The sequence below is a fragment of the Budorcas taxicolor genome, chromosome 21, assembly GCF_023091745.1.
Source record: "Budorcas taxicolor isolate Tak-1 chromosome 21, Takin1.1, whole genome shotgun sequence".
NCBI classification, from domain to species: Eukaryota; Metazoa; Chordata; class Mammalia; order Artiodactyla; family Bovidae; genus Budorcas; species Budorcas taxicolor.
In genome coordinates this window covers 28711520-28734635 of record NC_068930.1, presented here as the reverse complement: position 1 = coordinate 28734635, position 23116 = coordinate 28711520, and the positions used below count along the sequence as shown (strand labels likewise).

At 50.6% G+C, this 23116-nt stretch overlaps 1 protein-coding gene across 1 annotated transcript; it reads right to left on the bottom strand.

Annotated features, from left to right (window-relative positions):
- Positions 1-1061: 1061 nt before the first annotated feature.
- Positions 1062-22086, bottom strand: LOC128067014 (liprin-alpha-1-like). The gene is made up of 16 exons (XM_052660141.1): positions 21918-22086; positions 21719-21843; positions 20773-20874; positions 20130-20300; positions 19555-19570; positions 19185-19233; positions 18381-18483; positions 17956-18159; positions 15907-16053; positions 14408-14524; positions 13094-13200; positions 10645-10744; positions 9133-9356; positions 7101-7332; positions 2247-2389; positions 1062-1398 (listed from the first exon to the last, which is right to left on the bottom strand). Exons 1-16 carry the CDS (start codon positions 22084-22086, stop codon positions 1062-1064), a joined length of 2346 nt encoding a protein of 781 aa, XP_052516101.1.
- Positions 22087-23116: the final 1030 nt, after the last annotated feature.

Genomic DNA, 23116 nt, shown 5'->3' with positions numbered 1-23116 from the left:
TCCCTGGGTTGAGAAGATGCCCTGGAGAAGGGCATGGCAACCCACTCCAGTATTCTTGCCTGGAGAATCCCACGGACAGAGGAGCTACTGGGCTACAGTCCCTGGGGTCACAAAGAGTCAGACACGACTGAAGCAGTTGAGCACACACTCAGCTTTTAGTTCAGTCACTCAGTTGTGTCCAACTCTTTGCCGCTCCGTGGACTGCAGCACTCCTGGCTTTGCTGTAATTCACTGTCTCCTGGAGTGTGCTCAAACTCATGTCCATTGAATCAGTGATGCCATAGAACCATCTCATTCCTGCTGCATCCACCAGAGAGGTGGCTGGGGCTCGGCAAAGTGCATGGTCCCACTGCGTGGATGTGAACCTGCCCTCACCACTGCCTCACCGCGTGACCATCACCGTCTGCTCCCCTGTAAATCAGCAGGTGGCAGCACCTGCTTGGTAAGGGGCACACACAGCATCTGGTATATAATCAATGCACCATCCAGCTCAGTGTTGTATTCACTAACAAGACGGATAGCACTGAACAATCTGCTCCTTTTTCTCTCTTCTCCCTTCACTGTGCTCCAGACCACATCTGTTTTACACACCCTGTAAATCCCACACCCAGCAAAAAGAAGACACTCAACAAATATCTGGCTGAAGAGGCAGGAACATACCCTGTCCTTAAGGAGATGAAGCCGAGCGAGACGGGGGCCTGATGATAACACTGCGTGATGAGGAGAGCCCAGGAGGACCTGCGTGGCTGTGGGCTGGGGTGGGGGCATGGGCAGAACCCCTCATGAGCCCCTGGGGATGGGGAAAGTGGCAGGAAGGAGGGGATGCTGTTCCTTGTGGGGTGCCCACAGATTGTACCTCACTCCTCTCTGATGAGCACTTAGGCCGTTTCCAAACACTTGTCACTGTTCTGGAGGAAACAGTCATTGCCCGGCTCCTACTCAACCCATTTCGTAGAATACGTTTCTCATCGGAGTAAGCATCTGCTTTACTCATTCCATGCTCCGTTCATCCACCCATCCAGCCAGCCATCTGTTCATCCACCCGTCCACCCATCTACTCATCAACTGATCTGATCATCTCGGACCCTAGAGAAGACAGACGCCTCCTCCGCTCCTCCCAGGAGGACACCCAGCGTGAGTGACAGCAGCCTCGTGGGGACAGTGGGGGAGACACAGAAGGGACATACATGCAGACCCTCCTCCCTCTGAACGGTGAAGCACCCACCTGGTCCTAACGCCTCCTTGCTGGTGTGTCCAGGCCGGCCCTTTTCCTTCTTGCCAAACCAACGACCGATGGAGGACTTGATGCCCTTCTTCTTTGGGGCTTTCTGCAGCGAGTCCTGGCTGCTGTTGCTGTTGCTGGGGTTGCTCCCGAGACTGTCCTGAGAGCCTGTCGCGCTTCGGGGAGAGAAAATGACCTTTAACTGGCACCCTTGTGCAAACACACACCCCTCCATAAGACCTACTGATAGAACCGGACACCTAGCAACACCCACGCCTCAACCTCGCAGCAGATAGTGGAGTCTCCTTCACCAACCACACTCCACACGAGCGATGCAGGAAGCCACAACCAATGGCCCCAGCAAGCTGAGATTCTCTGACTGGAGCCCTCCCCCAAGGAGGGAGGTCTTCACTCCAGATGAGCTGGTGCAGAGGGCACCCCGACCCTCCCTCAGGGTCTCTGCTCGGCAGGTGATGACGCTCCCAGAGAAGGCGAGCTCCCCAGTTCTGGGCAGGTCCCCCCGCCTCCTGCAGGGTGACCATCCTCGGCCGTGGCAGGAGAGCGACGGTCACTGTGCAGGGCTGCTGGGCAGGTGACCGCATGTGCCCTCCATCGAGTGCTGCCTGGCTCATGACGGGAGCTCAGCAGGTGGGGGTCTGAATGAGGACAGTGTCAGTCACAGGAGGGGACAGACAGTCTCCTGAGAGGAGACCCCTGAGGAAAAGGGAGGGACCCTCAAGAGCAAAGCCGAGAGGCACGGAGCCGTGACCATCAGGAACGCGCCCCAGGCCTGGCAGACCTCTAGCTAGAGCAGGAAGAGACCTCCCACAGGAGTCAACACGCAGAGACAGATGTTTTCTAAAATCACTGAGGTCACTGAGCTCTTCTACCCCAGCACCTGAAGTTCACCACTAAACACAGGCACCGAATCCAGTGGGATTCCTTTACAACCATCCTTGCAACTCTTTCAAGACAAGAGCCACAGGGCTCCTGAAACTGACGATGAGGCGAGCAGGCCCCTTACTTGCGGGCGTCCCTGATGTCCTCATTGCTGGCTGTGCGCAGTGAGCCCGTGAGCCGGTCCAGCCGAAAGGACCGCAGCGAGGCGGAGGTCGAGGTTTCACATTTGATGGTGTCATCTTCTACCTCTTCCTGTATGGCTGGCAGCTGAGGGAGTGAGGTAAGTATAAAATTGGCTAACAATAGACTGTGTCGAAAAAGGCAATCACACAGGCTTTACATTATAACCAGAAACTTACTTGAAAATATATTAGCTATGCTATCCGCCAAGTACAAAAAATGCCTTGTTCTAGCTTAATGCCATCTTAAAGGACTGTTTGTTCAAGAGAAGCGGGGCCGTGGAGCAGCGAGAGCACCCCACTGACTGCAGAGACCATGGACAGGAGCCTCCCTGCAGCCGGGCTCTGCACTCCCTGAAATCCAGTGAACAGATGGCCCTGCCAGGCAGGACAGCAGAGCCACGCCAGCACCGAGAACCCTGCATGGCATGAACTGCCCTGATGAAAGGACTGTGCTCATCGCCAGATGCTGCTCAGAAGCACCACTAGCAAGAGTAAGAAACCTCTCAGCAAAGCCGTCCAGACCTTTCGATTTGAAGGAGGAAAGGAAACAGCTTGTACCACCACCCAAGATCATCTGTAGTGATGATGCAGGTTACTGAGCCCAGGACAAGTGAAACACAGAAAAGGTACCTAAGCCCTCCATGCGAACACCATGTGTCTGGCTTGTATTTCTCAGGAACATACAGACCGGGGGCTACACACTGAAGTGCTTACACCCAGTTTGAGTGTCATTTGCTCCCTGGGGTTTACATGAGGCTCTCCTAGGTCTTCACTAAGAAATAATCTTGTATCAACCTAGAGGGGTGGGATGGGGAGGGAGATGGGAGGGAGGTTCGAAAGGGAAGGGATGCATGTGTACCTATGGATGGTTCATGTTGAGGTTTGACAGAAAAGAACAAAATTCTGTAAAGCAATTATCCTTCCATTAAAAAATAAACTAATTAAAAAAAGGAAAAAGATGATCTCACCTGGACTCCCAGCTCTTCCGCTAGTCCTGGGTCTGAAGATAGGAAAGACACTGGTGGCAACAGTGTGGGGAACAGATGAACCCCTCGGGGTCCAGACAGGTCTCACTTATACATTTGGGTGTGTGGGTAAGCAGGGGAGGTTTGAGGAAACATGCATGGCAAGTATTTTTATAAACAATGAGTGTGTTGTTTTAACCAACTAACCAGTCCTTTTTTAATGGGATTCTGTAAAGAATACTGGTCCCGTGCAGCCCCACAGGAGCTTGGTGACAACAAAGTGACTTAGTGCAAAATATAGCTGAACTCATTTAACAGCAGCTGGATAAACTGGGCACCCTCCCCTGACCTCTACCAAGAAACCTCAGGCAACAGAAGGCTACAAAGGCTAGAAATTATCCACATGGAACTGAACAGGGATCAATCTCAAATTCAAGTTAAAATAAGCACTTATAAAAATCAGAAAACAACAAAGAACAGAGCAGGGAAGTGACACACCTGGGTTGACTATGGACTCAGTGGAGACAAACACCTGCCTTAGAGTCAGGGACCACGGCCAGCCCCTTCCCCCGGGCCTCCTCCTAAGGAAGGCTCTGGGTCCGCAGCCTGGCCGCCCTCCCCCAGGATGGGAGCCGCCCCACTGGTGCCCACATGACTAGGATGGGCAGTGCCGTGTCCTCACTTACCAGGAGGGCAAAGCAGGCCCACAGAGCGGGCGAGCGGCACTCCCAGGGCACCAACCCCAGGGTGATGGCGCTGCTCTGCTGTGCCCAGCAGAAGGGCTCCCGGGCACTGAGCTGCCTGAACTGGAGCACGGCTGCCCGAGTCCTGCAGGAAGGCCCCAGGAGTGCTCCATCAGCGGGCTGGGAGTGGGAGAGGGACAAGGAAGGCCAGCCCTCGGGGCACTGGACTCCAACAACAGGGGCTCAACCAAGTGACCAAACGGGAGAGGCAGCGAGCTCCCTCCTGATGCTCCCTCCATCAGGGATGCCGTGATGGACACGAGAGCCTCTGGAGCAAAGCGGGCTGGACGGCACCACAGGAAGTGTCCAGGCTCTGATCAGACCAGTCCGAACCACACTGCTGGGTGTGGGGGCCTGGGCACGGTGCTCGGCCTCTCTAAGCCTTAGTGTCCCTGTCTGCTGAATGGGGATAACAGCAGCCTGGACCTCACCTGGCGTCTGCGGGATTAGATGACAGACTCGGAAAGCACTCCACACGGTGCCTGGCGCACAGAGTCTCCTGCACACTGCTACCCACTGTCATTAAATTGGCTTCCCCCAAATCTAACTTCTATGGCTCTGATTCAGTCATTTGTTTAAAAAAAAACTCTAAGCGGAAATTCCACGGTGGTCCAGATGTTAGGACTTGGCACTTTCACTGCCCGGACACTGGTCTGATCCCTGGTTGGGGAATTAAGATCCCATAAGCTGTGCAGCATGGCCAAAAAATAAGTAAAGAAAAATTTTAAAATAATAAATAATACTATCTCTATTATAAATAAGCATGAGATGATTAGAAGGCAAACAAGTGGGAGATAGGCAAACTGTTACAATTGTCCCAACAAATGACCTATTTCCAACAGAACCATCAGCACCCAGTGGTGGGTGAGTTTCATTACTTCCATGAAAATGTCAATTATTCACCAGTACATAACCACACAGTGTTCATTCATGTAAAATGATAAGGACTCTCTAATACTTCACAGAGAAACAGAGGCATGCTAAATTACTAAATAGTTTACCTTTCGACAATGCTTCCTTAAATCACTAGGCTGATAGATGCATGCAAAGAAATGAAGAGAAACCAGATATCTTGCGACTTTGAAGCTAAAAATTCAAGAATCAGTACAGAGAAACACAGTATAGCAAAAATGATGGCAAACATATAAGTGAGATGAACATTTAGAGAACATGTAACTGGAAACAGAACATTTCTTTTGACCACAGAAATTAAATAAGCTATTCAAGATTTACTAGAGAAACACTATAAATTATTACTCAGGAAGATACAGTTCTATTACAACATCATGATTTATTAAAGCACAGCATTCTGTACAATAAAGCCCCTTAAACAGTTGTCTATTCTCAGCCAAACTTCTCTATAAGTTAGTTTCTCTTCATGAAAAACATGTTATACTTTAAAATAGTAATTTAACTGATGAGGAAGTTACCATAATACCTATTTGAACACTGAACAAATCGAACCATCTATTGGACATGAACATAAAATGCTTACCTAGAATTTGATTTAAAAGTTCTCAAAATAAATGTATTAAAGCAGGTTCCCTGTGAAAATATGTAAGAAAGAAAGCTAGCATAATAGCAGGTGCAGTCTTTATATTTTATTAACCATACAAGATGCTTTTTTAAAGAGTCTAATAGAGACATTCACTGTGCAAAAGCTGATGAGATTTATAGTCTTAAAAACAAGCACCAACACAGAAAGGATATTGTGTCAAAAGTCCATTAATTCTACACTTAAGAAGATCATTTCTTTAGGTAAGGATAATCTCATTTATGAATGACACATGATATTCGGTTTAGGATCCATCTACATTATGCTTGTAACTGCATAGTGATACGCTAATTCAAACTTACTGCTATGGGGAAAAACACCATTTGATGAGACATGAAGACAAAGCACAAACCCGACTAAGGGGACGCCTGCTGTGGACCACAGCACTGCTATGACCAGAGCAGGTGGGAGGATGGGGAAGGGGAGATGGATGGGTCAACGGCAGCCTCGGGGGCGAGGCGGGGCAGTGGTGGGAAGCTGGGGTCTGGATTGACAACCGCTGAGCAGACAACAGGATGAGCCAGGAAATGAAAACCAATGATGAAAGCAGACACACCGTCAGAGAACTCCAACAGCAGGACAAAATATACAGAACTGTTCTTTTACAAACACTCGGAAAGAAATCAATCGTGAAACTACAGAGAAATCGTCAAAGAATTTTAAATATCAACTAATTAAGCCAACGAAGCAAATTATAAAAACAGTGTCTCCAAAGACCACAAAATGGACTAGTTACCACTTCACATGCCGCTAAATGATTCACAGTTAATTTAATTATATGCCGACTAACAATGCAGCTAACATGAAACGGGTGGTAACCAAAAAAAAGTGAAAATACAAGTGCAGTTACAAAGCAGAGTGTTGTAAACATGAGTTCATGGGGTAAACAGCAATGCACTCGCAAAACCTAAGCTAAACATGGAAGAAAGCTGGAACATGTGCTTTAGAGCCGCACACTCTGTCACCAAAAGCCCTAGGTCGTCATCCTGTTCTCAGACTCGGAAGAGTGAGGAAGCCAGACTTCTTCACTAGAGCCCTGGGGCACCGGGCTTTGAACCTGGTTTCACACGCAGAGCTGGCCTGAGCGTGCGGCCAGGCGCATCAGCCAGCAGACCAGTTGAGATTCCTAAGCCAGGGGTCCAAATATCAAGACTCATTTGTCGCTGTGTGATTATGGAATGATTTCGCTCAGTCGCGTCCGACTCTTTGTGGCCCCATGGACAGTGGCCGACCAGGCTTCGCGGTCCATGGGATTTTCCAGGCAAGAATACTGGAGTGGGCTGCCATTTCCTTCTCCAGAGGATCTTCCCAACCCAGGGATCGAACCCGGCTCTCCTGCATTGCACACAGACGCTTTACCGTCTGAGGCACTAGGGAAGCCCGATTCAAGACTAGGCAGTTTCAAAAATCTTAGACCTCTGAGCGTAGCAAACGTACCTGATTTTCTTCTGGGTAAAAAGAGAAAAAACAAACAAACAAAAGAAAACCAGTGTGCTCGGGGAGGGACGCGGCAGGGAGGAGGCAGACACATACCAGAGTCATGAAGCCCAGCTTGTCTTCTTCTTGCTCAGGGCTGGGCTGCCTCCTTTCGGGCATGGAGCGCCCTCTGCTGGGCGGGAAGGAGCCGGCATGCGAGGAGGCGAAATCCAGGTTGAGGGAGTCCGAGGATTTAAAGCGCCGAAGGTTGCTGAAGCTCCCACTGCCCACCCTGCTCTCAATCCCCTCCGCCCGCTGATCCGTGTTCTCCTTGTCTTTTTGGATCAACCTAAAACAGAATAAAATCATCACCTGCCTTTGTCAGCAGAGGAACAGGTCTGGACAGCAAATGTGGGCTTGCATTCGGTGTCACGATTAGCAAATTCCAGGAAGAGTTGCTCAATTAACATCTCAGCAAAAAGGTTCAGCTTTCCCTCTTTGGAATATTCTCAAACTTAGAATAATTTATCATTGAGTCCTACAAAGTGGCCCCTCATCATTCACGTTTGATTTGACTTATTTACTCTAACATTCTGATGGGGCCTGGGAGGTTACTCCCTGTGAGGAGATACCTGAAGCTGACCACCTTTTCCTTCCCTGCTCTCAGGGCAGAGATGCACGTCAGTGCCTCAGATCTTTTCCACTGGGAATCCGGAACTCCGTATAACCAAAACAGCGATTCACGAGCATGCTGGAGTTTCTAAACACAAGTCTCCAGACCAGATGAAGTGCTGAGTTGAACTTTTCATTTTGTTTTAAGCTTGTGTATGTACAAACGCATCACTTGATGAATTTCTCCACCAGCTTTGTGTGAGTTTCTGGATTCAGGTCAATGTGCTGCATTAACCTAGAATTCACAGTTACTGCTCTTCTCCCCTAATGTGTCATGGATGATTTTATATACAGATTACATGCATGATTATGCAAATAAAATGATTTTCCCATTAAAATACAAGATCCTTACAGGTAGTAAACTCTCCAGTTTCACTTCTACTTATACATCTTGAAAGTTTTTCACTGTTGACAAGTTGATGGACAGAATTTACCATTTACATCAAGTCAACTTGTTGCATAAGGAAAAATCATTTTTACCTGACAACTTGCTCTAAAAATAAAAATATTAACACATAACTGTTCCCAATTTCCTACGGGGATGAGGAAAGACAATCTTTCTGAGCTTGTCTGTGCTCAAACACGGCCCACAAAGCAGTCTGTCTCAGCATCAAAAGTACAGGCGGCACCATCTGCGTTTGCTGGTTGTGCCATTCACCCCTGCCTTTTCCCCGAGCCCCCCGCACTCGACCGGCAGGAACGGGCACCTCGGGCAGGGGTGACGGGATGAGAACAATCTGAGCAGCAGCTCTGCCCCGTCCTGTGCAGGGTCACCGGCCTGCGGCCACTCTGAACGTGGACTCGGGACAGGAGGCACAGCTGTGCGGGTGTGGCACCAGGCAGGCCTCGGGGCCCCAGCCACCCGGCTGCACCCAGACCCAGGGCCCCCTGCTCACCACGAGGCGGGCCTTTGGGTTCTATCCTGTTTTGTAAACTGTTCTAACTGCCAAGACTGGGTCTAAAGAAAACATTTTAAATATACTGATGAGATGAGAAAAACTCAAACACATGTCCTTGGATCACTGTCTTACACCAAGCCAATCTTCACAATGTATTAAGTTACAAAGGGAAATGCAGATCTGAGTGGGAATTTGCCAAGCCCAGAACCCCAGCTTTTCTGTTCCAGGTGGCTTTTCACCAGAACGTAGAAGGCTCCGAGGGACACACGAGGATGAACCCTCAGTGCTGGAGGGTGCACGGGCCACAGGGGACACCGCCTCGGCACCTCACCCACCTTGGGGCCCAGAGCTGAGGGGGGGACACCCCACAACGCCCCCCCACAGAGTGCTGACACCACACTGTGGACAGAATGCCCTGGCTGACTGAGCTCTATAATCAAGGGCAATCTCAGAACTGAAAATTCCTGAAGCAGACCTGAAGTCAGTTTTCTCACTATGGAACACTCAGACTTCTCTAAGCAGGAGACAGCTCCTCAGAGAAGCCGAGTCTCCGGGGAGCTGGGCACAGGTGCACCCACCAGCTTTCTTCGTTGATCCTGTCCAGCTGCTTCTGAATCCTCCCGGCCGGAGTCTTGGCATCGGCCTGGCCGCTGGGCGACAGCAGAGCGGGCGTGCTGAAGAGGGTGACCCGGTCGCCCATGCCGTCTGACACGCCCTTGTCACTCTTGAACACCTGGCCCACGTTGGCCAGCACGCTAGCTTGCTGCCCGCGCTCCCGGTCCTGATCTTTCAGGGGCTGCACCTGGGCACGAGAGGACCACGTCTCGTCAGCAACATTCTGGGCACCTCAAGTCTATCAGGAACTGAACACAATTTTACATGGAAGCCCTGACTTTGGACAAATGGGCCCTGCTTATGAGACACTGCCATCTCTTAAGCGAGCAGTACTGAAGAAACGGCAGGAGGAGAATCCAGTTCCTAGATGGCCTGGTGACATTCAGGTCTCAGCGTGGACGGAAGGCAATCCTGTGAGGTTATTCACAAGGGTGGGCTGATGGAGTCAGAGACAAAAACCGAAAATTACAAAAATATATCCTTGCTTCCATCAGCCAGGCTGAAGGAAAATTAGAAAAAAAAAAAACCCTTCAGCTCCGCAGCAACTGGGTCCACCCCATCGCTCATCACTGGTACTAGTTCGCCGAGGAGTGCCGTCCTCGTGGGTTCCCAGCCCTCCGTTTTCCAGGCTGGTCTGAACATGCACAGACAGGAGTGAGCAGGGGCAGCCAGGGGACGGGAGGGCCAGCCTCCTGTGGCTCTCCTCTCAGGGCACAGGCCCTCGGGCTGTTCTGGGGATGGCCCCGCACACCGCAAGGGCGCCTCTGTCATCTGAGACGCATGCAAGAGTGCCTGCTGGGCCCCGTGCCGCCCTCCCGCTCTCACACCTCACACCCTTCTCTCCGCAAATCTCCCCCCTGCCCCACTCTCACCCAGGTCCTGCCTTGTTTTCCCAGACATGACCGCAAAGCAACAGAGGGGCAGCCTCGAGCTGCTGGCTTGCCGGCTCCCTGTCCCCCATGGCCAGTACCTTCACTTTCTGTCTTTGTCACGGCCCCTCCCCAGGGCTGGGCCACCCCTTTTCCTGGCTCCAGGACCACCTGCCATCATTCCTGCTCTGCTCTGGCGAACTAGCTGCCTATGGGTTCACCCCCATCAGCCCGATCAGCACATCCTCTCCATTCTCTCGCCTTAAAATCGCACATTTTTGAACATTTTCATTCTGAGAAACTGTACTCTAAGTGTTCCACAGCAAATAGAAACACTCAGAACAATACTAACCCTTATAAACCATAATGAATAAGAAGTCACATCTCAGGCGTAGAAAAGCTTCTGGAGGAAACATGGCCAGCCATTGACGACAACGAAGTCTATAGAGAGAAGCTGGACTTGGGGTCGGGGTTCGGGTGGTGGGGGACAGGACTCACTCTATTGCCCTCGCTCCTCTCATTGCTTTAGACTGTCTCCATGGACCTCACATTCATTCCTGGGCATTCCTCACATTCATTCCTCTACACCCCACTTCACTTCCTCACGGGGTAAAACAAGTCAAACGGGCCAAGTTTCCGAGTCACTCGACTCAACCTGGCAGCTTTGTGCTGTCGGCCACGGCAGTCACTCGCCTTGTGCAGCACACTGAGGATGTGACACAGGCCGGTGCAAAGCTCGATGTGGAAATCACACAGATTTCAAGACTCGCAGTGAAAAAAGCACGTAAAGCAGCCCACTCATTTTTAGGAAATTTTAGATTGTGTATGTGGCTCGTATGATCTTTCTGACGGACAGCACTGTCCACGTGAAAGGCTCATGCTTTGTCTCAGCTTTCGGGTGAACCCAGAAAGGACTACTTAGAATTCTGAACCACACACAACGGCCACACACTCTAAATCCACCTATAATGCAAATCACATTCAATGTTCAAAACCAGAAATGCTATACACGTTACAGCAGTGGACTAGCCATAAGGAAAATGTAACTCCACTTCCGCGAAGCATCTGCAGTAACTGTAACAGTGAACCCAGCTCAGTTCAGCTCTTAACACATTTCTAAAGGATTTAGAGATTTAAGGACCTTGTCATTTTGCATTTCTTCTAAATGCTTTTTTGCATTTTCAACTTCCCATAGGAGAGAATTCTGAAAAAGATACATACAGTGCTTTAGAGACAATTCTTAACAGACGTTGCGTGGACTGCGGGATGGCTACTCTCCTGTCTGAAAGCATAAAGCACCTCGGGATGAGGGGCGGACCTCGCACCCAGAGCGAAGTGTCGGCACGAAGCCGGATGACAACTGTTAACACTAACTTGTACACAGAAAAACTCCTCCTTCCCCGACTGATCTTCTAGATCCAAGGAGGCCAGGTCCCTGGGGTAAGTGAAACTGCTTTATACTTGCTTTCAGCTTTTGCAGTTCAGTGGTCACTCAGGAAACTGGCGCAGGCTTCACATGTAAAATTCAAACCTGAGACAAAACTATCCCCACCTCAGGGCCAGCCCACAGGTCAGGGTGAAGAGAGCTCTCTAGGGAGGTGTGGGTATCATCTTGGGTTTTGTGGGGGAAAAATGTGCTGCAGAACTTGTAGTGACCATGGGTCTCTCTCAGACAAGCGTCACCCAAGCGCCGACCTCGGCGAAGGTTCTGGGCCTCGTCTTTAGGGCACTGGTGCAGCTGGGACAGGTTTTCCCTGAACCTCAGCCAGACCGTTGCCCACTGAGCTGCTCTGATAGAGGTTCTCAGACATTTTCCAAAGCAAATAAAAAGAGAGATGGCTGGAGTTGGAATATGAGAATGCTTGCTTTTACTTACTTCAATCTTTTCTATCACATTATATAAAAGATCCTGAACTAAACCTATTGGTTTGGCTGCATCGGGCCTTAGCTGCATCACGAGCGATTCCTTTGATGTGATTGCCCCATGGCACGAGGAATCTTAGCTCACCAACCAGGGATCGAACCTGCGTCCCTGACCTTGCAAGGCAGGCTCCCAGCCACTGGACTGCCAGCAAAGCCCCAGAAATAAACTGCTAAGAAAGAAACGAAGGGGTGAGGGTGGACCTAGAAGAATGTTCTAGCACAGCGGCTGGTAACATCGGGGCCACTGGTGATTCCGCCTCACTGATGCTTTCTGGAAGGGTTGCGGGCACACATCTATGTCTGTTCCTTTACACACTGCCTGTGGATGCTGTCACGCTTATTGACTAGCATGAAGGCATAAGGCATCAGCATTCAAATATTTTTAAAGCAAAACAAAAGTTTACTTTGAATTGGCTTAGTCATAAACAGCATCCCAATCTCAACAGCCTCTGAGCAGCAGTTCTGAAAGTAAGGAAGTGCACCCCTGATCGGGAGACATTGAGCCCTCTGCTTAAGCAGAGAGGGAGCCTCACCGAGGTCTCATGATGGGAGTCAGAACCACAGCCCCCTGGGAGCCCACATGTGAGGCTCTGCACTCCAGGCCCAAGAACACAGCTATGGTGGGGACAGTACTGACCCCTGAGGCTGGACCTGGGATCCCCACTCCATTTCCTGGATGGTCGGTACCGCTGTGTGGCCAACCCTTCCGGGAAACTTCTCTCAGGGCTCTCTGATGCGAGCCTCCACCATCGCCCTTTCCTGGTGCACCTTCTGTCGCAGCGCAACTTCGGTTCTCCTCCTGCCTAGGAGCAGCCATCCTACACACACACCCCATGTCTGGACCAGCAGTTTGGCATGTGGGACTCCAGCGCCACGTTCGAGGCAAGCACCTCCACATCTGGGCACCATGCCTTCCATTTCACGGGCCTCGGGCTGGCTCCCTCAGGTTTGAGGGCCACTCGTAAGGTCCAACTCTATGCTGAACAGCTCCCCGGCCTGGCTGGTCAGAGCAACAAGCGTCCTCCTTGAGCGTGGGGACCCCCTGGCCCCTGCCCACCACCTACGGGCGACCACATCTGGCCCTGCTCCCGAGGTTGGGTGCCTGGATCAGCAGACAGGGCCACACACGCACACTGGACGGCAGAGACAGGAGCGGCGGAGAAAGGCAGCGCCGGCCCGCCCAGCCGCGCCTCCGGCCCACACGCCCCTCTCCTCCATGCTGCTGTGTCTCTCTCCCGCCTGTCGGCCAAGAACAGCGTCAGCTCCGCTCGCAACGACCCTGTCCTGACAGCACGCGGGCTGTGACCGCAGGGACGGCAAGCGGGCCATGCTCTGTGCGGACCACTGGCCCCGGGTTCGCGGGGGGCACACCCGCACGCCTGCTCACGCAGCCAGCGCGGCTTCGTGTGTGACACGTGGGTGACGGAGGGTGCTGGTGACCGGCTCGTGAGACGAGAGGTGCTCCCCCTGGCCCCAGGCCCCTTCCTCAGACTGCCTGGGGCGAGCCAGCGCGGGCAGCAGGCAGTGGCAAGCACGGGACACACGAGGGCACACGTTCTTCCTTCCTAAGCTGGGAGGTAAGTTCGAACAGTTTCGCCTCCTTAGTGGCAGAGCTTCCGGAAGACAAAAGTTCAGACTACAAGGCCGACCTGGGACAGACAGCAAAGATGCCAGGGCAGAGAAGAAACCAGCCCTTGAGGGGAAGATCACAGGCAGAAGGCCGCCCCCTGGCGGCTGTTCGTGACCCTGCTCGGGGAGGGTTTGCAAGCACAGGACACCACCCGCCTCAGGAAACCGGCCGGCCCCTCAGGCGCTCCCTGAGCTCCAGGCAATGCTCTGACAGCCAGGCCAGCACAGGCCCGACCCGCCTCTCCATGCCCAGCCAGTGCCCACCAGCAGTGCAAGGCAACACCTTTCGCACCAGAAGGACGGGGTGGCTGGCTGGCTGTGAGCACCATATCCCCAGCAGCGCCACGTCTCCTGGACGCGGCCTCTCACTCGTGGGCTCCCGGGGACTGCAAGCTGGGAGTGGGGCCCTGGGTCTGCACCGTGCCCCGCTGTGACTTATTCAACAATGTATGAATAAAGACTTAAAACTGTGTTCATGACAGAGCTATTTTGGCCATCTCTTAACGAGAATGGGATTTTTCTCGTTCTGTATCCTGCTAGGCTTTGAGTTGCTGACTGAACTCTGAGCAGCAGTGACTCGGAGCTGAAGCATCCTGGGGACACACAGAGCACAGGACAAAACTGGAGGGAAATTAACGTAGGGATGACACGGGAGCGGGGACTGTCCGACACTCAGGGAGCACTCCCATCGCAGACGGGCAGCACGACCCCCACGTCTGCGCTCCTTTGTGGACTGAGCAGCACGGGGAGGGGCACAGTGGGACAACAAGGGAACAGGCCCTCCCCGCGCCCGTCTCCCGGGGACCAAGAGCAGCACCTTGGAGAGTGCAGCTCCCCGCTGAGCCAGCTCAGCCACCACTTCTGTCAGCATCTGCTGCAGCTTCTGCTCTGCCAGCTCCAGGCACAGCTGCAGCTGTCGGTCTTTATCCTCCTTCTACAAAGGGAGAGCAGAACATCAAAACGGGCCGAGCGGTGTAGCCTCTGCCATTGTTAGTAAGCTGAGACAAAACCTAAATGCATGTGTCCACAGGATTAGTTCTGTTTCGGAAGCCGTGTCACGGTAATTTTTCTCTCAGTGTTCCTGGGCTTGGTCGCAGTGGGCAGAACACCTCCTGCCAGAGTATTTGCTCTTCCTAAACGTCTCCAAAGAAGTCTTTAAAAAAGAAAGTTCTTATATATTAAAGAAGATCAGGTTTCTGTAGAAGCTTATTCATTCCTATTGACAAGTTAAGGGTCAGTACTGACCCTTCTTAAAACATCACCAGAATCATCATTTGAAGGGAACCCTACCAACCCAGACGGCCATGGGCTTGTAAGCCAAAATATGGCTTTCATCTCCTCTGAAATACAGACCTGATCAGAGTGTGCCTGGGGAAATGCCAGTCAACTAATATTTGTAAATGCATGATGATTCTTTTAACAGATCTTCTAACTCTGAAAACTTTCAGTGTAGAACATTTAGACAGATTCTTTTTGGAAAAAGAAAAAAAATGAAATGATCTATACACTCGGGTTCCTGAGAGGTTAGCGTTTATTTCTAAGCAGCTTTCTTATTTTTTCTGTGTGTGTATTACTCTATATACATACATAAACAATAAGATGTGCTTTAAAACCCTCAGAAAACAACAACGTAGTATTTTCTGATCTGCCTTTTACAGCCATTATTTTGTATATCAGAATGCTCTTAATTAGCATTCCACATCATACATTTCAATGGCTTTCTAGTATTTTATTTTTGTAGTGGGGCCAATGATACACTTTGTCACACACCAGACTGACTCACTTTGTTTTGGAGAAGCCAGATCTGGTTTTCCTGATTAAGTCCTGATTATGTGAGACCACACAGGAACAGGAGCAAGTAAAGCTCACCAAACCACAGGAAGTACAAACCCTAATCAGACTGGAGCTCTAACCCTGCCTTTTGTCACAGTGACCCCACTTCCCAACAGGCAGCCAGCTGCTGTGAAGTTCCCTGCTGCTCTCTGCTCTTTCAGGAAAAATGCTAACAAGCCAACAGATTCAAGTCAAGTGAAACAAGAGTCAGGAGTGGAATTCCACAAAATGGTCAACCCAAATCCCAAATAATTCAAACCTCTAAGTTGCAGTCACCCTCAATTTTTAAAAAATGTATTTCCTTTCAGTACAGCTGATTTATCATGATGTACATCCACACTTTTGAACACAGTATTTTAGGGTCATAAGAACTTTACACTGGGACTTCATTTCCAACATGGGAGTCACATGAAAAGGTCTTTACCTTCCTTCCTCAGTATTCACTACTACAGAAGTCAGACACAGTTCAGGAAAAGCCATTACCTGTCGATGCATAGAATCCTTATTTGCGATTTCATTTTCAAGTTTATCATCGAGGTTGTGCACAGAGATGGCTTTGCGCTGTGCAGCGAGGTAGCATTTCTCAAGTGTAGTGATTCTCTTCTCCATGTCCTCCTTTTGGGCCATCGCCTACACCAGGCATTGCAGAGGAGAAAAGGTAAGTCATTATCATAGAATAGTCAGATACAATTAAGAGTAAAAAAGCTGGACTAAATCCTAAGTTTCAAATCAAACATAAAATTAGCGTCCTGAAAATTAAAGTCCTAGACATGGCAGTTTTCTGAGATGTGAGCAAAAACACGCCTACCTCAAATGTCACATTTGCCACCATGGCACCCATCTGTCTTAATGTCTGTCTGGCCACTCGATTTACCAAGCTTCTTGTCTACATCATAAACCCAACCAACAAACAAAAAGTACACTAAACTACTCTGTCATTGCAAGAATTCCAGGAGGGAAGGTATCTGGCATGAAATGAGGATCTCTGTCTCCACACTATACAGGCGGGCTTGACCCAGAACAGGGAGGGACCTTCAACAGATCCTACAGGGAGCTCTGAGGCTCATTTCCTCAGGTGAAAGTTGGTAAAATCTCATGCAATTTCCTCAAAATTCAATAAGAATATTAATGAGTAGAAACAGAAGTCACAGTGTTACACAACTGGGAGCAGCCTTCTCAAGCCTAGTTCTTCTCAAGCAGTTACACCACATGTAGGAAACGCTCAAACCAGGAGCAGAGCTTGCTACCGATGCGACTCCTGTCCGCCGGCTCAAAATCCATTTCAGGTCCCTCCGTGCTCACTAAGTAACCGAGGTTGTCCTAACATTAAAAGTGCAAGGTCTTAAAAACACTTTTTCCAGAATTCTCTGTGTATTAATCTCTGCCACCTAATCTCCTCCTGTTGCCAAAGAGTAGTGTGAACACGTTATACAAACGTGCAAATATTTCTGTTTTGAGTTCTCACACGGAATTACTCACACCGAGCTACTAAACCAGTACACCTGCTGTACCACATGTTGGAGGGGTGCACTCTGAGACGGTCTCATGGGGGAGGGGTGGGGCAGGGTGGGCACTGTCTGTCTGCACAGAGAGGAGAGGCGAGGCTCACGGGAGGAGGCCTGAGCCCCCAGCTCTCTTCTGTTTTCACAGTGACCGTTAGGGAGCTTCTCATAAATCACGACACCCGCAGACACGACCGCCAGAAACATCCTGGTTCTGCATGGTTACACAGCACGGGCCTGAGGATCTGAGGGTGAGCAAACGCCACTCGACTTGTCTGACCGCTGGTATCACTGTCACACATCCTTTCAAGGAGCGGAACCTCAGAAAACTAGAGAAGATGGCCAGGCAAGCTGCCTCAGCAGAGCCCACACAGCATGTTCCCATCTCTCCGGGAGAATGGGCTCCACAGATGTTCAGACTCACCTGAGTGAATCAGAAGGAAATTTCAGCATCATCGGGAATATATTCAGCAGGCAGGTAGGGGGATGAACTGGGAGACTGGGGTTGACATATATGCACACTACTGATACTATGCATCAAGTCAGCAACGAGTGAGGACCTACTGAACAGCACAGGGCACTCTATCAGTGCTCTGTGGTGAAGTTAATGGGTAGGAAACCTAAAAAGCAGGGAGATTTGTGTGTGTGTGTGTATATATATATATATGATTGGTTCACATTGCTGTACAGCAGAAATTGACACAGCAGTGTAAAGCAACTATACTCCAATAAATGAATGAGTGGATGAATGAATTTTTTAAAAAGGAACACACTAGGCCCCCTAGAACTTGTGGAAATGAGGAGTCCACACCCAGGGTGCAGCACAGCCATGTTGGTCCACTGCCAACGGGCCGCCTGGACCAGGCCTCTTCTAGCCCAGAGACCTCGATGCAGAGGCGGGAAGGCAGCCAGTGGCGGTCTCGCCAGTGCTCTGCTCTTGCTCACGCAGCCATGCCAAGGCTGAGATCACTGGGAGAACAAGGGACCCACATTCCGCCTCAGGACAACAGACACGTCCACTGTCACTCACTTCACGGACGTCCTGCTGTAGTTTCACGTGTACTTCCTTGGACTTGAGGAGGTCCTTCCTGGCCGTGTCCAGGTCCTTCTCCAGCTCTGTTACGTGGGCAGAGAGGGCTGCCAGGCGGTCCTTCATTTCTCTCTGCTCCCGTGACTTCTTCTTGATGATTTCCTTGAGCTCGATCACCGGAGCCAGGTCTTCGTCGCGGGTTCTCTAAGGGGGAAAGGAAACCTTAGACAGCCTTGTTTTGGGAGGAAGGGAACGCAGCACTTCCGGGAAATCGGTGAAGTCAAAACTGCCTTCTGCGCTCTGGAGCTCACACGTCCCTCACGGCCACTCAGACCTACATGATGCATTGGTGAAAGGTCTCAACAGCCCCGCACAGACTGGATAGTAAGACGAGAACCAGACAGAGAGTGAGACCGAGGACATGCCTTTCCATTGGCTTTTGGTATGTTTTCTTGCTTGTGATTTACATCAAGCACCCCATCCATTAGTATCTTTTTCAGGTTATTCTTCTCTTTAAGAATCATCAGTGAAAACCAAAACATTGAATCAGAATAAAGAAATAAGGAAAGACAGCAAAACTCCATTTGGAAAAACTCAACTCAAAACTGAAAATACAGCATAAAAAGAAAATACATGGTGATGCTATCCATCTCGAATAGAACCAGGTGATTCGAGTCAGAATTTGTCTCCTCCTGGACAAAGGGGTGCTTAACAGATCCTGCAGCTCTGAGCCACAAGTCTAGTTTACTAGTCATTAAAATAACCCAGGTGGGCTGGTCCTCAATCAGAAAGATAAAGAACATCTGATGTCCACCACTACAGCCTTCATACTTTCTTAAAATGAAAGGATACAAATGACAAACCCTTGGACTGCAAGGAGATCCAACCAGTCCATTCTGAAGGAGATGAGGCCTGGGATTTCTTTGGAAGGAATGATGCGAAAGCTGAAACTCCAGTACTTTGGCCACCTCATGGGAAGAGTTGACTCATTGGAAAAGACTGATGCTGGGAGGGATTGGGGGCAGGAGGAGAAGGGGACGACCGAGGATGAGATGGCTGGATGGCATCACCGACTCGATGGACGTGAGTTTGAGTGAACACCTGGAGATGGTGATGCACAGGGAGGCCTGGCGTGCTGCAATTCATGGGGTCGCATAGAGTCAGACACGACTGAGTGACTGAGCTGAACTGAACTAACTGAAATTGCACGATGAATGATCCAACTTACCTTGTTGTGTGTGGCACCTAATTCTTCTAACAAACTACACCTTTCAAGTGCTCCTCGTGTGTTGATGTGTGTATATATGTGAGTGCACTTCTTAGTGTATGCTGCTGCTGCTGCTAAGTCGCTCCAATCGTGTCCGACTCTGTGCGACCCCATAGACGGCAGCCCACCGGGCTTCCCTGTCCCTGGGATTCTCCAGCAAGAACACTGGAGTGGGTTGCCATTTCCTTCTCCAGTGCATGAAAAGGAAAAGTGAAAGTGAAGTCGCTCAGCAGTGTCTGACTCTTCACGACCCCACGGACGCAAGCCTACCAGGCTCCTCCAACCATGGGATTTTCCAGGCAGGAGTACTGGAGTGGGTTGCCATTGTATACTCACCCTAATACGTGGCTACTATAACAGAATACATTTAATGTATCTCATTGATCTTATCATCAAAAAATCTGCTTATTAACAGCTTTAAATTCTAAGTTTGAGAGGGAAAGAAATATTACCCTAAAATAATTCTATTATTTAGTTTTTAATTGCAAATTGATATACAGAATATAATAAATCTTGAGACATTTATACCAACTAATACTTTTTAACTGGTGGCTTCCCAGGTGGACCTATGATAAAGAATCCACCTGGCAGTACAAGAGGGCAGGTTCAATCCTTTGGTCGGGAAGATCCCCTGGAGTGGAAGATGGCCACCCACTCCAGTATTCTTGCCTGGGAAGTCCCAGGAAAAGAGGAGCATGGTGGGCTACAGTCCACAGGGTCGCAAAGACTCGGACATGACTGAGCATGCATGTAGGCAACACTTTTTAACCACATAAAACTCTGACTTCTTACAGAAAAAAAGTATTTACAAGAATTCAAGAAGCTCAAAAGTCAACTAGTTACATAAATACATGCATCATCCACCTAACAAGGCTGCAAGTGTACAAATCCAGGATGGCCGGGTGGCTGGTACCTTCTTGTCCAGGGCCTTGTGGTGCTCAAAGAGTGATTTCAGTGACTTGATCACCTCCAGCTCGCTGGTCATGCCGGCTGGGGACTGCGCCTGCCACTTGCCCGCCGTCGTCTGGAGGGACGGTGTATACCGGGAAACCAGGAACTCCAGGTGCTCCAGCAGCAGCTGCAGGGCAGGGCCAAAGGAGCACCGTCAACCTCATGCTTGAATTCAGGGCCCGATAACCCCTCTCAGCCTCATGCTACAGCCGGAAACATGCTAAGGCAAGTCGGAATCCCGCCACTTCAGTCTAAAGTTAGAGTGGACTTCCCCAGTGGCCCAGTAGTTAAGACTCCACACTTCTGCAGGGGTCATGGGTTTTACTCCCTGGTCAGGGAACTAAGACCCCACACAAACTGTAGCATGGACAAAATTGTAGGTTAAGAGAACTCCCCCCTCAAATGTACGAAAATTATAGTAGCTCTCATCATAAATTTGAAGCAAAGTATCAGAACCCCAAACTGATCCACCCTGGTCTGCTCAGTGGGAAGATGTGAAAAATGACTTGAAAACCAGACAGAGTTTAAAGACAGCAACACGGAGCCCAGCGGTGGCCCCCGAGGGGCAAATGTCAACATGTGAGAATTCCCCTACTGACCATGATGTTATTCCTCTCTGCTTTCAGCAGAGCTATTTCTTCTTCTCTTGCAAGAAGCTGTTCCCGGCATATATTGAGTTCTTCCGTAGATGTTGCCAACTCCTAGAAAACAGTGAAATGAGTAAGTAACTAAATGCAAACACAAATTAAAAAGAGAGCGAGACTCTGAAGACTGACCCTGTCAAGTCTCTCCAGGCTCCACACAAAGGGTCTCCCTGCCCCTCCAGAGAAGAGGGGGTCCACTGACCCCAAGACCACACAGACCACCACAACTCAGACCGGCCTTCAGCCTCCACCTCGACCTGGCAGGCATGCGGCAGGGGAGAACCCGGAATCCAAGCCTGTCTTCTCAAGACCCAGGGACGTCTGAGAAACTTCCCTAAACATAAACCTAACAACAAAGTGGATAAAGAGATTCTTAAACGACACACAGACAAGTGACCTAGAACCGCTGGGAAGAGTGAGGAAGAAAGGTAAGATCTACAAGGCCATCAGGCTTTGGAGTGTTCCTCTGGGAAAAAGGCTGATGGCACCCCAAGGCCATCTGTTAGCCTGACTCCATTGAAGTCACCCAGTCATTCAATAAACTGGAGAAAATGTTAAAGTCATGTTTTATGTATTTTATCACAATTTTCATGCACGCGGTGCCGTCCACATGGTGAACTTGCTCAAACTGAACCACATGGAGTCTTTCATTCTTCTAGTTTTCTTTACACAAATAAAAAAATCCTGGGCTACATATTCCCCTACTACATACTGAGTATTCAGTGCCTAGAACACTGCCCAACACTTGTTAAGAGGCATGTAGTAGACATGTGAAGCTATGAGGGTGTATGTTATACACATAAGCAGCAGGTACCCGTCATTAAGATACTGGACACACTGTTCTGTGCTTTGTAAGATGGGAGACGTTAAGGGGCTTAGCCTTTCTGCTTCAAGGACTGACTCTATAGCTCAATCCACGTGCCCCAGTGACTCCTCCAGACAGTGTTTCCCTTCTTGTGGGGCCCCCGCCCGTCCTCCACGCAGCCCCTGCACAACCACTTACAAGGTCAACCTGCTGGGGTCGATCTTGCCCAGAAGGCCAAAACGCCCTGGCCGGCAGGGCCCACAGCCATGCTAACAAAATGAAACACAGCTCCAACGCTTCGCCGCGTGAAGGCCAATCCGACGGGCCCAGCCCCCGGCTGCTCTCACCTCAGGCCGCTCTGCTTCCAGGACTTGGGCCGAGGCCAAGTTCTTCCTTGTCTTGGCCTTTGCCTTGGGGATGCAGCACTGGAAAAGCGCCCACAGGCGGGCCCTCCTGCGACCCATCCTCGCGGATGGGGGCAGCCCCCCACTCAGGGGCAACTGCTGTTTCACGGCTAGATACCTCAGCACCCGAGCTATCACCACCGATCTCACACTACGACCACCACTATTCACACTACGACCACCGCTCTCACACACACCGCTCTCACACACCACTCTCACACACTACTCTCACACACGACACTCCCACACACCACTCTCAGACACACTACTCTCACACTAGGACCACCGCTCTCACACTACGACCATCAGCGCTGCTGTCTCTAGAAGAAATGGCACGAAGGCTCTGCCTCCAGCACGTCTCCCAGGAGCCTGGCACCTGGAACCCACTGGGTCATAAGGGGCTCCATGGTAACAGGGGGGCTGGGCTCAGGCCCACCATCAAGGGTGCAGACAGGGGGGAGGGGCTGCCCAAAAGATGACAGATGAGTGTGGGGTGCAGGAGAAGGAAGGCTGTGCCCACAGCTCAGGCCCACCACCAAACATGACCCTGCAAGGATACTGGTTCACAGTCGAACCAAATAGTAGCAACTGCTTCAGAAACCACCACCACTAGGAATGAGCACGTCTTCTAAGTGGGCTTCTGCTTCCTCTAGCCCCCAAACAAGCCTCCAGGGAGGCTACTGAAAGGGCACCACTGAACTCAAGGGTGTCCCCGGAACCCACTCGGGTGACAAGGACTCACTGCACTAGCTGCCCCTCGCTCACCCTGAGCTCCGTCCTCCCTGACTGACTCCCTCACTCGAGCTCAGCAAGGGCTTGACCAACCTCGCTCCAGGCACTTAAAATGAATTCACAGTGGGTACAGGGCTTCGGTCAATCTGCTGCGAACTCGCCCTCTTCACTTTGACCCTGGGCTGCCAGACAACTCTGCCCCGTGGGGGCTGCATGGTGGAGGTTCAGGGGTGTCCCTGCCTTGAGCCGCGACAGCCAGTGCCTCCCAGACCCCGCCAGGTGCTGCCCCTCCCTCCACGCCCGAGTCTCCCACCCCCTCTCCTGGCCCCACTCCCAGCCTCGCGGCTCTCCACTCGCC

What these genes read in the sequence shown, in the direction of transcription:
- LOC128067014 (XM_052660141.1), bottom strand. Translation starts at nt 22,086, where the DNA reads ATGGGTCGCAGGAGGGCCCGCCTGTGGGCGCTTTTCCAGTGCTGCATC. An exon ending in TACAGCAGGACGTCCGTGAA is followed by an intron (nt 16,054 to 17,955) that starts GTGAGTGACAGT and finishes TGCCTGGTGTAG; the next exon opens with GCGATGGCCCAAAAGGAGGA. An exon ending in GGGGAGCTGCACTCTCCAAG is followed by an intron (nt 13,201 to 14,407) that starts GTGCTGCTCTTG and finishes CTTGGCCGACAG; the next exon opens with GCGGGAGAGAGACACAGCAG.